The sequence below is a fragment of the Pseudopodoces humilis genome, chromosome 15, assembly GCF_049639895.1.
Source record: "Pseudopodoces humilis isolate 2021_Gansu_Grassland_sample_001 chromosome 15, ASM4963989v1, whole genome shotgun sequence".
NCBI classification, from domain to species: domain Eukaryota; kingdom Metazoa; phylum Chordata; class Aves; order Passeriformes; family Paridae; genus Pseudopodoces; species Pseudopodoces humilis.
In genome coordinates this window covers 6339734-6354190 of record NC_142214.1, presented here as the reverse complement: position 1 = coordinate 6354190, position 14457 = coordinate 6339734, and the positions used below count along the sequence as shown (strand labels likewise).

The 14457-nt window shown below is 49.4% G+C and overlaps 1 protein-coding gene and 1 long non-coding RNA gene across 4 annotated transcripts; one reads left to right on the top strand and one right to left on the bottom strand.

Annotated features, from left to right (window-relative positions):
- Nucleotides 1–303: 303 nt before the first annotated feature.
- LOC106628339 (uncharacterized) lies at nt 304–4763 on the top strand. Its single transcript, XR_001331678.2, has 3 exons — nt 304–390; nt 1720–1790; nt 3727–4763. It is a non-coding gene; the product is annotated as an uncharacterized LOC106628339 (long non-coding RNA).
- A 942-nt stretch (nt 4764–5705) lies between these two features.
- On the bottom strand, nt 5706–14158 carry VSIG4 (V-set and immunoglobulin domain containing 4). Of its 3 annotated transcripts, none has more exons than XM_088062846.1 (8): nt 14033–14158; nt 12319–12675; nt 11401–11682; nt 10382–10489; nt 9678–9743; nt 9085–9186; nt 8785–8806; nt 5706–5981 (listed from the first exon to the last, which is right to left on the bottom strand). In XM_088062846.1, the coding sequence occupies exons 1-8, from the start codon at nt 14085–14087 to the stop codon at nt 5900–5902; spliced, it is 1074 nt and encodes a 357-aa protein (XP_087918972.1). In that variant the 5' UTR covers nt 14088–14158; the 3' UTR covers nt 5706–5899. The 3 variants fall into 3 exon arrangements, with proteins under 3 accessions (XP_087918972.1, XP_087918971.1, XP_087918973.1); XM_088062845.1 differs by lacking the exon at nt 5706–5981 and adding an exon at nt 7331–7973 and having other exon boundaries at nt 14033–14157; XM_088062847.1 differs by lacking the exons at nt 5706–5981; nt 8785–8806; nt 9085–9186 and adding an exon at nt 9399–9571.
- Between the last annotated feature and the right edge of the window lie 299 nt (nt 14159–14457).

The following is a 14457-nucleotide window of genomic DNA, read 5'->3' as shown; positions in this document are numbered from 1 at the left end:
CTGCTCCCAGCTGCCCTGGTGCCGTTCCCCGTGCTGCCAGCGGCTGGCCCGGCCGCAGGCTCTGTGTGCCCGGCCCTCTGAGGCGTCCTGGCTGCTCTGGCCAAAGGCCGAGGCGCTCGCCCTCAGCCCGCTCGTGAGCCGCGTACCCCGCGGCAGGATGGGGAGAGCTGCTTTCACAACCTGGATGTGTTGTCACTCACATCCAGACATTTCCTGTTATCTAACCTCAGCCTTATCTTCCCCATTCGCAGCTTCCTCTTGAAGGAGGAGCAGCCCCTTCAAAACCGAGCTGTGTGGCCGGGCTGTGCCCCCACCGCGCTCCTGCACGGCCCCCGCTGCGGCCCCGCGCTGCCGGCCCTGCCTGCCCCGGGTCAGGATGGCCCAGCTATGGTAGGTGCCAGGTCCCCCTCCTGCCCGCGGAAGGGGTGGCTGGGGACGGGGGAGAATGTGTCCTTTGGGGTTCATCTCCTGTTTCTCCCTCAGGAGGTCCCAAAGGCCCGTGGGTGTTGGGACACTGAAAGGTGCCGGGTGTCCGTGTTCCTGGCAGTGAAGAAAGTTGTTCTCCTATCCCACGTTACACCTCGAGTTTTGGGGGGATCTTAATCCTGTTTGGGATTGGGCTGCCTCACTTCGGTGCTGGGACTGTGTCTGCGTAAGCCAGGGGGGCTTTTTGGTGCCTCCTTTCAGGGATGAGGTAGCATTTGGCTGTGTGTGTGCTTGGGGAGGGCAGGCTCAGGGATGGAATGCTACGGGTCTCAGCCAGGGAACACTGCGCTTTGGACCACAGCTCCTCGATGAATTACGATTAGCAGTGATATGTAGCCCTGCACAGCAGCAGGATATGTGTGTGCGTGCTCCCTCAGCTCACAGACACACACATGCTGCTTGTGAGCTGCTGGCAGTGGGAGATTTTGATCTAAATTAGCCATAGATGAGGCAGCTCACAATGAACAGGGTGTGGGATGGAGGACAGTGTAACCAGGGAGAAATCCTGTCCCAGTTGTGTGCAAGTGTGCTCTTCAGCTCCATTTCTCACTGTTGTGATGGTTTTAGTAGAGCAGATGAAAGTTTACCACACCCTCTTCCCCTCTTTGGGTGTCTGGGGCATGAGCAGCCATGGGGACAGAGTCCAGTGTGCAGAGATGGGAGCTGCGGGGCTTAGGGGAGTGCAGGGGCTGTGGGAGCATGTGAAGATGTTGACCTGAAGGTAATGGGGGGATTATTAGGCCCATCCTGAGGGCTTTGAAGTGAGCCATCGTTTGTCTGGCAAAGCTCCTTGCAGTGTCCACTGCAGGGCTGGGGGCACAGGAAGGTCATATATGGAACAGGACAGCATCCAGTGGAAGCCTGCCATGAGCAAAGCCTTGTTTGTCTCTGTTATGACAAAGGCTTCCAGCTTCTAGAAGAAGCACAACCCAAAGTTTCAGCTGGCCAGGGTTTCAGCAGACCCTGCTGTCATACATCTGTGGGGACTCTTGCTTTCAATTCAGGTTGTGATTTGTTTCACCAAGTGGAAAACAGAGATGACCTTGATTCCAGTTCAAATCCTGCATAATAAATGCATGCCTTGAAATGGCTGCAGCCTGCATCCTAGGGCTCTGCTACTTACCATGTGAAAACCACACAGCCACACTTCCCTGCATGCTGTTATGTTATTAGGTTTAGAGTTGAATGTATCCAATAATCTTACTTTTCATTTTTTTTCATTACAATTTGCAGAACAGTCTCACAGCCCTGTAAAAATACCTGAGCGATGATGTGCACTGTGGAGGGGACTTTTCCTGAATTTGGTAAGGGACTGACTCCAGAATGCAGGAAGAGAAATTCTTTCTGTTTTGCCTTCAGAGTATGCAGTAGATTGCTCAGTTTTATAACACTAAGTTTTTACTTGGAAATACCCACTTTAGCTTGAAACCAGAAGTTCTGACAATGACAAATCCATTCACATCAGATACGATCTCTACGGGTAGAGTTGCAAGTTCCATTCCCATCTGCTGACAGAATTATCTCCATTGTGTCCCCACCCCTTATCTGTCCCTCACACCAAAAGTGGCTGTTTTTCCCCTCAGAAAGCCACAATGGGGGACTATTTTAAGCTTCGATTGCAGAAGCAGTGCTGCCTTGTTTTCTTCTTCCCCCTCCAAGGCCAGATCTGCCCCTGTTAGACATCAGCACTGAAGCTGAAGGCAGTCTGGTCACTGATACTGTGGAAGAGCCTGCATAGTCTTTCTCTAGTGGCTTCCCCACATTTTGGTATGGCTTAGAGTCCTTTGGGGGATCACAGGTTCACATGTACTCTGGTAGACTGACATTAAATCAGCTTTTTAACACTTTTCTTATCTTCATGAAATGCACATGCTGCTTTTATCCATTGCCACATAGTTTTATCTGCCATGGCTGAACTGCATTTGGAACGAGGAGCCAGAACTGGTTCACTATCTACATTGCACCCAAGGCAAAGGTGGAGACAGGGGAATGCCAGAATTGCAAAGCCTGAGCAGTGACTCAGTCTAGAAACAGATTTTACCTTTAAAGCTGTAGCTGTTCCATTGCTCTTAAGTCTTACTCCACGCTCTTCTGGTTTTGGAAAGTATGTATTTGCTATGCTTTCACCTGAAAAAAGCTTTTCCTTTCTAGGTATGTTTCTGTATGTGATATTAGATGGAATCCTATGATCATCTGTGTAAAATAGTCACAGAAGTTAGAGGTAGAAATGGTTGATGAATTGCCCACTGTATGATACTGTTAATAAACTTAATCTAATTCTACTTTAGTGTCTTTAATGGTCTACCTTAAAAATATAATTAAAAACATTTCCGTTTTTATTTTGATACTAAAAATAGCATGGTGATGCTGGTCATGTGAAATTAAAATCCGTGGGCTGGTAAGGAAGCTAAAACACCACGCTAAAAACTCAGCTATATCTGGATATGTCCACAAAGAGTTTGAATGACAAAAACAGTGTTGTTCAGAATGGGTGTATGACTTAGGAGCCAGTATGGATTTTTCTGGGAAAGTTGTACAATATCAGAATTTCAAATCTGTTTTTAGGCTGAATTTCTAAACAGTAAGCATCTGAGCAGGACACAGAACAGAGTAATACTGTGAAATATCTTCTCTTGTGTATGTTTTGTTATTTAGTTTTCTTCAGGTGCATTTCTGCATTTCCTGCACGCTTCTGTTAAAAGAACAAGGGAATAAGAGTATTGTTTGTATTTGTGCAAGAAGCGTGTATATGTGTGTGAGTATGCTGTTCACCCTTAAAGGCTGGATTATGCCAGCATTTGGAGGTGGAAAGCTCCACTTATTGCAGGAGAGGCTTTTTCTGTTTGCTAGAAGTGAAGCAGAAGAGGGTTAGTTAGTCAACGGAAGAGAAAGTTTCAGTTCTCTTCTGAAGAATTTCATTGTTTCCCTGTGTGGAGCTTGGTTTTCTTTCAGCATCACAACCTTTACAGTATTCTGCCAAATGGAGGAGCCTCCAACAGAGGCAGTGATGAACCCCTATGTGCATGCCCAGGGGCAGAGTTGTACTTATTTTTCTGACTTTTGAATTAATATAGTGGATTCTTTTCCTTAGCAGAAAGCAGTGTTTGCTGGTGTGGTTCTCACCCAAAACAGAGTGCAGGAGGGGGAAATATGGGGGGACTAATGATGCTTTTCGCTAACTGGAAAAAGCCTCTGAAGTTAACAACAGCTGCTGTGCTTCTTTTCCCTCTGTGTGCCCAGGTTGGCATCCAGCGAGGACACTGTGACCCTGGGAGCTGCAGTGTGGCACTGCGTGTATTTGACAAGCTGAGTCCGACACTCAGTGTGCAGAGTGTCAGTTTGTCAAATACCCCAAGTGAGGCACTGCTGAGCAACGTGACGCCGAGGGTCCAGCCCTTTCCTCCTGCTCTGGCAGGAGTCTTCCTCTCCAGGCTTGGAGTACCTCTCCAAAAACCCACCGAGGTACTCAGCAGCCCATCCCATTGTTCCAGAACTGACTGATCCTGTGCTGCCAAGTTTCCCTTCCACCCTGGTTTTGGAAGTGTCTGTCGGGGTATCCCTCCCAACAGTAAATCAGAGCAGAAGTGGTTCTGGTGCAACTTCTCTGCACTGTGAAGACGGAATTGTGCCCTGGGTCCTTGTTCTCTGCATCCAAATACAATGCTATTCTCTTACAAGCATTAACTAGCCAGCTGTAAATGAAACTCAGTTAACAAGGATCCTGGCAAGTACAATCACAACATCATGGGTGAAGGCAGCATTATCTGTAATAATCTTTCCTTTGCACATAGTAGTAATCTTTTTTTATATGGAGTACAAACTAATGAGGCTGCTTGTTAACTTCCCTCTGGCCCATTAGCCTGTGAAAAATGCATGTTTGCTCAATCTGTTTTAAATTAGGCCGTGGAGTCCATTGCCCCTCCTGGGAGCTTTGCTGTTTGGAGAAGACTTTGTCTTTGGATGGTTATTCCTAGTCAGCACTTGCAGCAAGGTTGCCTATTCTGCTGTTTAATTAAAGTAATTCCCTCTAAATTGTCCCACTTGAAGATGTAATGATTGATAAGTGTTTTCAGTAACTAACTTGTAGCATTTCAGATATGTCAGGGTAGGGGAATGACGGGCAGTATCCAGCCCAATTTGACAAATCAGACTCTTTGAAAGCATTTGACATGGAAAACTCAAAAATAAAAAAAAATTCCAAGACCCTACTGACTAGTTTTAGGACAATACCACCAGCAAATTTTGCAATATTTGAGAGTATTAATAAACTTGAATACTAAGCTTTTGGTCTTTTTGTTGCAACTATTTCTTAGTAAATATTTTGAAGAAGTTGGAGTTTGTACAAAGCTGGGACCCGTGAATGTATATCATTGCCCAAGCAAATTGTGTTCTGCTTTCTGAATAGCTTGTGCACTTCTGGACAAACATGGTCCACAAGTGGCCCTACTCCTTATGACTCACACTCCCATGGTCTCTCTCAAGCACCTCCTCATGACTCACAAACATCACTCTGACCTTTATCACTGAGGTTAGCTTCAAAAGAGAGCAAGGTCTGTGATTTCAGGCTTTGTTTGTCCCCAGTGGATTATAAAGCACACAGCCATGTCAGCCCCAAGCCCTGCTGTCACTCAAACCTCGAGGTTTCAACAGACCCAACCTCCTTTGCTGGCCAAGTGTTTGTTTTTCCCCTTCATTCTTGTTTTCTCATGCATTTCCAATTTTTGCTTTCAGCAGTTTGTTCTCTGCTTTTTAAATAACTCCCTCCTTCAGCTCACAGATCCATCTAGATGACTGGGGTGAAGGGGAAGAATGTAAACTCCTTCCTCTCTTACCAGAACAAGCACCAAATTACAGTGGGACAAATTTCTCTGGGACTTCATCTCCCACCTCCCTGCTCTGTATGGGACAAACCCAGCAGGTGTAAAAGCCAACAAGTCCCCTCCAGGGGACAGGCACTGCAAGGGGAACTGTGAGTCCCATTACACTGCGCCGGCCACTCAAGATAGTGTGTTTTTGGGAGGCAGTGTCCTTTCAGGGCAGAAGCTGAGCTTTTCCTTCTGTTTTGGAGCAGAGCTCAGCAGATGAGCTTTGGGTGAATGACCAGTGCAACAAAAAGAGAAGTTCTTTGGTTTGCTGGTGATGCAACACAGCAGAACCCTCTGTGGCTTTCAGAAGAAAAATGTTCTGTTGCCAACAGGTTTTACTAGACACATGGAAAACATACCAAAAGTAAAATAAAGAAATAATCACACACTTGTTGCTCAGGTAAAAACACGTCAGTATTGGAGATAGGCTTCTTGTTTTTCCACTGTTCTGCTACTTGTACCCAAAGTCCTTTTGCTGCCCTAACTAGAGGGAATGACAACATGGAGTAAGTGGGGGTGGTCCATCTGGGGCATCTGCTCTCCCTTTCTTAACTCCTTCCTCTGTAGCTTCTCCCAGGCTTCATGTCTTCTGAGAAAGGTGTCCAGACCTCTGCCCAGAGCAGATCAGTGCTGGGAGGAATCACAAGATGGAAAAACCATGGTGTTGTATAGTCAATGAGTGAACCTGGAGCTCAGAGCCTTTAACAGCTGGAAAACTTGCACAAAACACCAAGCTAATAGAAAATTAATGAGGATGATATTTGGGGGGGAAAAGGAGAGTGCCATGTCATGAGTTTTGGGCCTAGATCTGCTGAGGTAAGGATGGGGAAGCTGAGAAATTTTCAGTTCCCTTCCCATCCAGCACTGATCTTGCACCATATCCTACTGCCCTTGTGTGTGTGCTGCAGCGCCCCATTTCCCTCAATTCCTTTGTTCTGCACTATCCCTGGAACTGCTGATGCAGCAGCTTCTGCAGCATGGGGTCTTCAGGGTTGGCAGCCATAGGTCCCACAGGAACTGACTGGATCCTGTCTGCCTCCCTGGAGTACAGCCTGACACCCAGCACAGCCCTCCCTGCATGGCTGTCACTGTGTTTGTGAAGCCCTCACAATATGGGCAGATTTTTACCTCTGATCTTGCCCACCTCATGTCCTGCAGAAGAAGCATCATTGCAGTGCAGAGATGTAAAGGTAAAAGTGTGGCTCTACACAGTACTCAGGCCACAAACAGCAATGTGGCCCTGCTGTTAGGCTGCTGACCTGAGAAGGGACGATCCAAGGCAGCAGGGATGAGCCTTGTGAGTCAGGGCCAAGCAGGAGGGTATATGTGACTTGAGCTCAGCTGCTTCCCCATGCTTTCCTTGCTGCACCCACAGATATAAAAAAGAGCCAGTAACTCTCACAAATTTGGTTTGCTAAAGCCAGGAGGCATTCCTCCTCCCTGCCAAGCCTGGAGGACAAAGGGATGCTGGCTGGAGGCACAGGTAGGGAGGACAAGCTGACAGCAGCACTGCAGTACAGGCAAGATGCAAACAATTAACAATGATGAGGCAGATCAGGCTGCTGAGTGACAGTGTAGTGTAGGGAATGCACCGCAGCTGAACTGCATCCATGTTACATGACAGGTCAGCATTAGTAATCACAGGCTGACTTACTTCCCACAGAGTAATTTGGTGTCAGTCTGTTGTATTCAGACAGGTGCCTTACTCAGTCATTATCCAAATGCCTCTCTATCCAAATTTCTCTCTATTTTATCATGCCTCTGGCCCCCATACTGTAAAAATTAAATCCCAGCATTTTCTTCGACATCAGTTCTGGTTTTCAAGGAGAAAACCAGTGGGTGAGAGTTCAGAGACTCATTCCCTCTCTCTCTGAGCACTGAGCTCCTGTCTGATAGCAAAAATTACTTTCCTGGGACATCAGCCTCTCCTCTGTTGTCCCTTTACCATGCTGTAACAAAGAAAGAAATACTCAAGGACAGCCAGGATGTACAACCAGTATTTGCTGAGCTGCAAAAGCCAGAGGATTTCCATTTTCAGCACAATTCTGGTTCCTTGCAGCCTGGAATGTCTTAACAGGAATACACATTGGAGAGTACCCCTTGCTAGTGTTACTGACTGGCAGCATTTTATCAACTGCCCATGGATTTACAGGCTAAAGAATTTCATGTTCTCACGCCTTCAGATCCTCTCTTCCTGCCTTGGTCCTTCAGGTTGCTCAGAAACAACTTGCTGTATAGAAGTGGGTAGACAGTTGGCTGGGGGTTTCTGCTCCCACAGGCAGGGCCTGGTCTGCCAAAGACCAAAAGGTTATGCAGCTCCTCTGGGTTAAAGCAAGCAGTGATAGCAGAACAGAGGGACAACAGGAGGAAAAGTTTCCTTCTGTTAAGTTCACTATTCAGTACCTGCAGCCCTGCATGGCTGCTTATGTGGAAAAGCTGGTACTTTACTAATTTCCTTCTGTTTCATATTGTGATTCCATTGCAGTCACAAGGTTCTCATACTCAGGACTTTTCCTGTCTTTCACGGTAGTCTTTTCAGTGTTAGAGCTCATTTCCTCATGTAGGCATATAATAGGGACTTCCACCTCAGCATGCAGTGGGGCGACATCTGCAGTGCTGCGGCTGGGACAAGAGAGACATGAGTGAGAGAGACAACTAAAGCAGATGGCACTTCACTTACATCTTAGAGACAAGATCTAGCACGTAATCTGTGAAACAGCAAAATTCATATTATTCTAGTGAAGGCCTGGGAGGCTCTGGAAGATATTAGAAAGACACTTAAAAGAATTACAGAAAAAGAAGCACTGGTTAATACTGGCACTATAAACTCTCATGGCATTATCATGTTATACTCTAAAGTTACCAGCAGACACTCTAGCCTTTGAAAAGTAATTATCAGGAATAACTGGGAAAAATTGCTACAGATGGCTACGGTGTGTCTCTGAGTAGGAAAGCAGTACAAAGGCGTTGAAGATTGAAATGAGGACAGGGCAGATGTGTTTGTATAATCATACACTAATAGGAACTCTGCAAAGTAATACTTGGCCAAATGCTCAGACATGTTTCTTATAGAGAAAGGCAAGTGTAGAGGGAACTTAAAGGAAGAGCTGAGAATTTTTGTCCTTTGCTTTGCTAAATATTGGTGAGAATTTCCCACAGAGAACAAGTTTCCCATGGCATGTGACAGGCACTCAGAGCAAGCACCCATAGTATCTTTCTGTTTACTATTAAAGATATTATCTACTGTTGTCTGTCTATCTCCTGTGACCCTGTGTTAAGCCCTCATGTTGCTAACTAAACTGCCAAGGTTTTCAGATCCTCCCCCTGTAAGGCAAATAAACCTTTGCTTTTCACTAAGCAAGGAGGCTTTTTAGGAGCAGATACCAGCACCCTGCCCTCAGTCTTAACGTCCCAAGTAGAAAATTGCACTCACAAAGCAACTTCATAGAGACGTTCTGAAAAAAAAAAAAAAAAAAAATCTAAGATATGTATCGACTTGTTTTATGTGTCACAGAACAAAACGCAGCTTCCAAGTGTTCCAACGTTTAGGGGAAAACCCTCCCACAGGCTTATCCCTGGAAGGGATCAACAGGGGATGGGAGTGACGGGGATGAGAGTGACGGGGATGGGACTGTCCCGCCCGCCGGCCCGCCCCGTCCCCTCTTCCCGGGGCTGTCCCCTCCTCCCGGGGCTGTCCCCACGCCCGTCCCCGGCTGGGTTTGTCGCTACTCACCGTCCTTCCTCCGCCGCCGCCAGCAGCCCAGCGCCGCCGCCAGCAGCGCGCCCAGCGCGGCGCCGCCCAGCGCGGCCGCCGGCCCGTACAGCAGCGGGGAACCTGCGGGGGGACAGCGCTGACACACGGGCCGGCCCCCGCACAGCAGGCACCCGAGAAGGCGCCGGGGCCACCTGGGGCTTCTGCCACTCCCCGACAGTCACAGAATGCCGAGATGGTTTAGTTTGGAAGGGATCTTAAAGCCCATCTCGTCCCACGCCCTGCCATGAGCAGGGACACCTTCCACCAACCAGCTTGCTCCAAGCCCCGTCCAACCTGGCCTTGAACACTTACAGGGATGGGGCGTCTCTGCGTGGAGACAAACAGCAAACTTCAGGCTGCAAACACCCCCAAAAACAAGCGTGTGGGCGGGTGTCAGGAGCGCAGCTCCTGCCTGGATAACGCCTGGTATTTGGCATGCCAGGGGATTTGTTCCCTGCAGCCGTATCTGCCACAAGCACAGCAGTCAGATGTGGAGCTGGTCTGGGATGATGTTTGCCACCGTGCCCTTGCCAGTGCAAATCTGGTGTTTTTCAGCATGACACTCCACACACCTGTGTCTGTGAAAGGCCCGACTGGAGCAGTATCCATCCTGGAGATGCGTGTTGTTGGCACCGGATCTGTCAGTGGAGAATGGTGGATGCATTGCAGCCCCACTGGGAGCTGCCCTGGGCATCCAGAAGATGGGGTCTGCTCTGCCAGCCTAGACTCACTGATTATCCTGTGTGTGTCTTGCCATCAAGCCTGGGGCAGCATTGGGCACTCATGTCCCCCTGACCATCGCCCTTCAGGTTCCTGGCAGCCCTGGATGCATCATGTCTGACTACAGCATGGCCTGGGAATGCTTTGGCTTTGTCCTGCTGGCACTTTCCTAGATTTCCAGAGGACACCTGCACTCCCTCTCTCCTATGGTGACTCCCTGCCTGGCCTGGGGTGCTTTGGCATCAGCTGCACCATAAACTCCCTGAGGTGTGGAGGCCTGTGCCAGGTCTCTTGTGTCAGGCAACTTCCTTCTGGAGCTCTGCAGCCTCAACAGTTCTGGTTCCAGAGGGACACAGACGACATTTTCGTGTCCCCTCCCATCATCAGGCACATTCTCAAGCGTGAAGGGTGCCAGCCTCTGATATTGCCTCTCTGGGTAACAATCAGGACACAATCAATATTCAGCTTAGGTGTCTGATCTATCTATGGAAGAGCAAACTCCCTGCCTTGGTCTTCTCCTGCCACAGAGATGAATAACCCGGGCCTAGGCACTCACCTGTCATTGTGTGCTCCATGTCACTGCTCCCACCCTGACCTGCGGCTGGGTGGTGTCCGCCTGTGGTTCCCACATTCCTCCACAAGGCCACTGTTGTTGTGGGCAGATCTGCAAGGTGAGGGGGAGGGAGAGGCTTACACAGGGGTTTGACCACGTTGGTGATGCTGCTGTGATACAGAATTCCCCAGAGGTGGGATAGGAGCAGGAGGAAGCAGCCCCCTCCCAGCTGACAGGAGGGGGATGCTGTGGCAGCAGCGACAGCCAGCACCTGCAGCTCTGAGCCCCGTTCCCGTGCTGCTCCCTCCAATGTGTGACTGCTGGGAAAAGCAGCACAGGGCTTCAGCCAAAGCTTCGTGCCTGGGAGGGAGCTCAGCAGGCTCTGCCTCTTTCAGAGGCCACGCTGTGCTACCTGTGCTTGGCTGTGCCAGCAGGGGCTTCACGGCTCTGCTGATGGAGTAACCAGGCAAGGAGAGCTGCAAGTTTTCCAGCAGGCAGCCAAGAGGGAATGGCTGAGATTGGAAAGGCCCCTGAGGCCGCTGAGTCCAAGCTGTCCCGCACCGTCGTGCAGAGGCTGGAGGAGTCAGAGCCCGGTGTGTGTGAAGTGCAGTGTGTGTCCCTGAGACACGCGGCTGTGGTGGGGAGCAAAGGCCAGCTTGGTTTGTTCTGCCACTGAATTACCACTGACTTGTTCCTTGTTCTCAAAATAAAGCCCCGACTCCCTGTCGGAACTTGCTGAACTGCAGTGGGCAGCATTACAGAACCAGGGAGAGCTTGAAAAAACCCACAGAGGAATAAATAAATGTTTGAAGTCGAAATCGTCTTTTGCATCAGCGAAGAGCAGTTCCTCAACGAGGAGGAAACGGAATAGAGGCAATAAAGAAGGGCACAGAGCGGAGCCAGCGGGGAGGGATGTGTCAGAGTGCGTTGGGCATTTCCTTCTTTCCGGGCAGGGAAGTAGGATGCTGTTCCTCCGCACTGCAGCCGGGTGTTCCCCGCCAGCTGTGGCTGTGGGCACTCACCTGTCACCGTCAGCTGCACGGCATCGCTGCGCTGCACGGCCCCGGCGCCGGCCCTGTTCTCTGCCTCGCAGAAATACGTCCCGCTGTCCGAGGGCCGCAGGCTGGGCCAGGCCAGCTCGGCCCCGCTGCTCAGGAACACGGCTTTGCCCGCCGGGGTGGCCCGGAACCAGCGGTAGCTGATGGGAGGGGAGCCGCTGGCCTCGCAGGTGAGGCTGGTGCTGCCTCCGGCCGGGAGCGTCAGCCCCAGCTGTCCAGCTCTGATGATGGGCTTGGTGGCTGCCACTGGAAGACAAAGCAGAGGGGCCCGGGTCACGGAGCCCTGGCTGTGGTGGGGACGGTGCCCCTGGCACAGCAGTTCTCGCTGTCGCCGCCTTCCCAGGAGGAAACAGCTCGGCTCTCACATCACCTCTCTGCAGAGGTTGAGTTAAGGTCACCGGTGTGTTAATCCAGGTTACAGCAGCTGTGCCACCATTGCTGCCACCCTTTCACAAAGTCCTGCTCTCTGGGTTTGGTGGCCTCCTTGCAGAAAGGCTTTTTGCTAGCACACATTGAGGGTGCTTGGGAAGGGGAGAAGGCAGATTTGGCTCACACAACACCCGCTTGCTACAAGAACCACAGAGATATTGACTACCTGCATAGAACCATGTCTGGGTATTATCTCAAACATCATGGGTTCAACTGGCCCATCAATAGATCCAGGCTGGGCTGTACACAAACTGGCTCCCTTCCCCAGTTTATTCCTACACCTCCACGTGTTGAGAAGGTTAACCAACACAGCAAGGGAGGCAGATGCTTCAATCCCCAGCCTAGATGGGTCAGACAGTGTGTGTGACAGAGTATTCACAGCAACACTTGTCCCCCTATCTTCTTTTGGTTTAACCTGGCTGCACAAGAGTAGGGATTACCTGCTGGATTTACCTTTGACAACTTTAACTGTAGTGGTCACCTCTCTTGTTATCAAGCTGTTATCTGTAGACCTCCAGATGATTTGACAGGTGTAGTGTCCACTGTCAGGCATTTCAAGGTTCTCAATGAGGAGTGAGGCATCCCCTGGGCTGTGCTTTGGGACGCTGACTCGGCCTCGGAATTTAGACAGCAAGATGTGGTCCCCAGAATCATCCCTCCGGAAGATGGTAGAGATGCTGGAGTCCCGCTCCACGCTCCAGCTAAGCGTTTGCTGTGTGACACCTTCTGAAGGCACGTAGGTACACGGTACAGTGGTGGATCCCATCCATGTGCCTGTGACCTGGTGGACACCAGATAGATCCAGGAGGGCTGCAGGGAACAGCAGTGGAAGGGAAGAAATCAGAATGCAGCAGAGGAGGGAAATGTCCTCCAGACAGACGGGACTCACCGGGCAGTAGATGCCAGCATGCGACCAGGTCTCAGATGTGCTGCAGACCACAGCACTAAGCCAGCCCAAGTCATCAAGCATGGGGAAATGAACAGCTGCCTTGACCATGTCTATTTTTGTTGTGTTCCTCTCTGGGCACTTGCCCATTCTTAATTCTTTCTCGGTACAGAGAGGTTCCTTGTGGGCAGGGATGTTTAGGGATATTCCCTACAGTACTGGACCTGGAGTAGGAATGGTGGACCAAAACCTATCCTTTTGCTTTAGCCTTGGAAAACTTCAGACCTGACCCATATCAGCACCCTGCCAAGCATTCAGGGGCACAGGAGAAGAGTGGGCAGATTTTCTCCAGACATTCTCCCAATTTCTCCGGCTGCCTGTCCATGGATCCCACATCTCCCCTGGGAAGTGCCTCTTGTAAGTTGCAAATCACCTGAATTTCATTTGACTTGGCTCATCTCTCCCCATACCCTTTATTCTTCTCTCTTTTCCCCTCCCCAGAAAGACACTGGTTATATTCAGTTATATTCAGCAGCTTTAACTCAGTTTATATTCAGTTATATTCAGCAGCTTTAACTCACAATAAGTTGCTTGAGAGGCAGATCCCAGTAATCTGCAAAGCTGGGATTTTTTATGACAAAATGGGGAATATATTTCAACCCAATTTTCTAAATGTCAGGAGCAATCCTGTGCTTTTGTATATGACTTTTAAGAGCACTATTCTCCTATTTCCCAAAACAATCCTCTGCTTCTGCCAGTGTCATACATGCCCTGAGAAAGGGTATATTCAGTCAGGCACATGGGAACTGAAGCCAAGGTTCCAGTCCCAGCTTTCCTGATGCAGTCAGAGAGTCAGTGGGTAGGAGAGACCAAAGGGAATGAAATGTGCCATCTCCTGGTCTCACAGCTCTTCTTCTCAGGACCATGATACAGAACAAGGATAAGATACTAAATTTAGAATGCATATTCCAGCTCCACCAAGACTGTTTTGGGAGCTGGACACCACGGTGTGTCCCTGCCAAAGATCCCAAAAAACAGTATTGGGCTCTTGCCTTGAGGCAGGGAAGCTGACTTGCCCAATACTTGCTACGCTCTCGAAAGCACCTCATTGTATCTGAGAGCCAAAGGAGACTCATGAATTCTCAAGCTCAGTGGTTAATGCAATAAGCTAAAGACTTTCTAATTGACTTACCAATTAAAAAAAAAGATGCTATAATTCAAAAGATTTTCCCTACCCTCTTAGTACTCTGATTTTTCTTATACATTGAAGCATTTACTCACCATTGCAGTTGATGAAAGTCATCACAAACACTGCTATCTTCCCAACTTCTCCCATTCTCCCAGAAGTACAGGTTGTCCTCCTTTCCCCAAGAGACCCCCACCCTCCTGGGACCAGACTGCAAGTGAAGAACACTTCCCTTTATTCTGTCCTTTGTCATCTAGGATCCTCTTTCTGAAACATCACGAGCTCATTTCACTGCTGAGTTGGGTGAAGGGTGAAGGGTGAAGGAAGGAAAAAGGCTGTATGGATCTTTCCAGTCCCATTCCCTGTCCCCGTCCACCTCTCTTGATGCAGCCCAGGACCCAGCTGCTTTTCTGAGCTGGAAGTGCCCATTGCCAGGTCATGTTGAGCATCACAGACTCTCTCAGCTCACATTTCTGCTGCAACAGTCCAGTTCATGGGTAAAAGTCATGAAAGCACACAC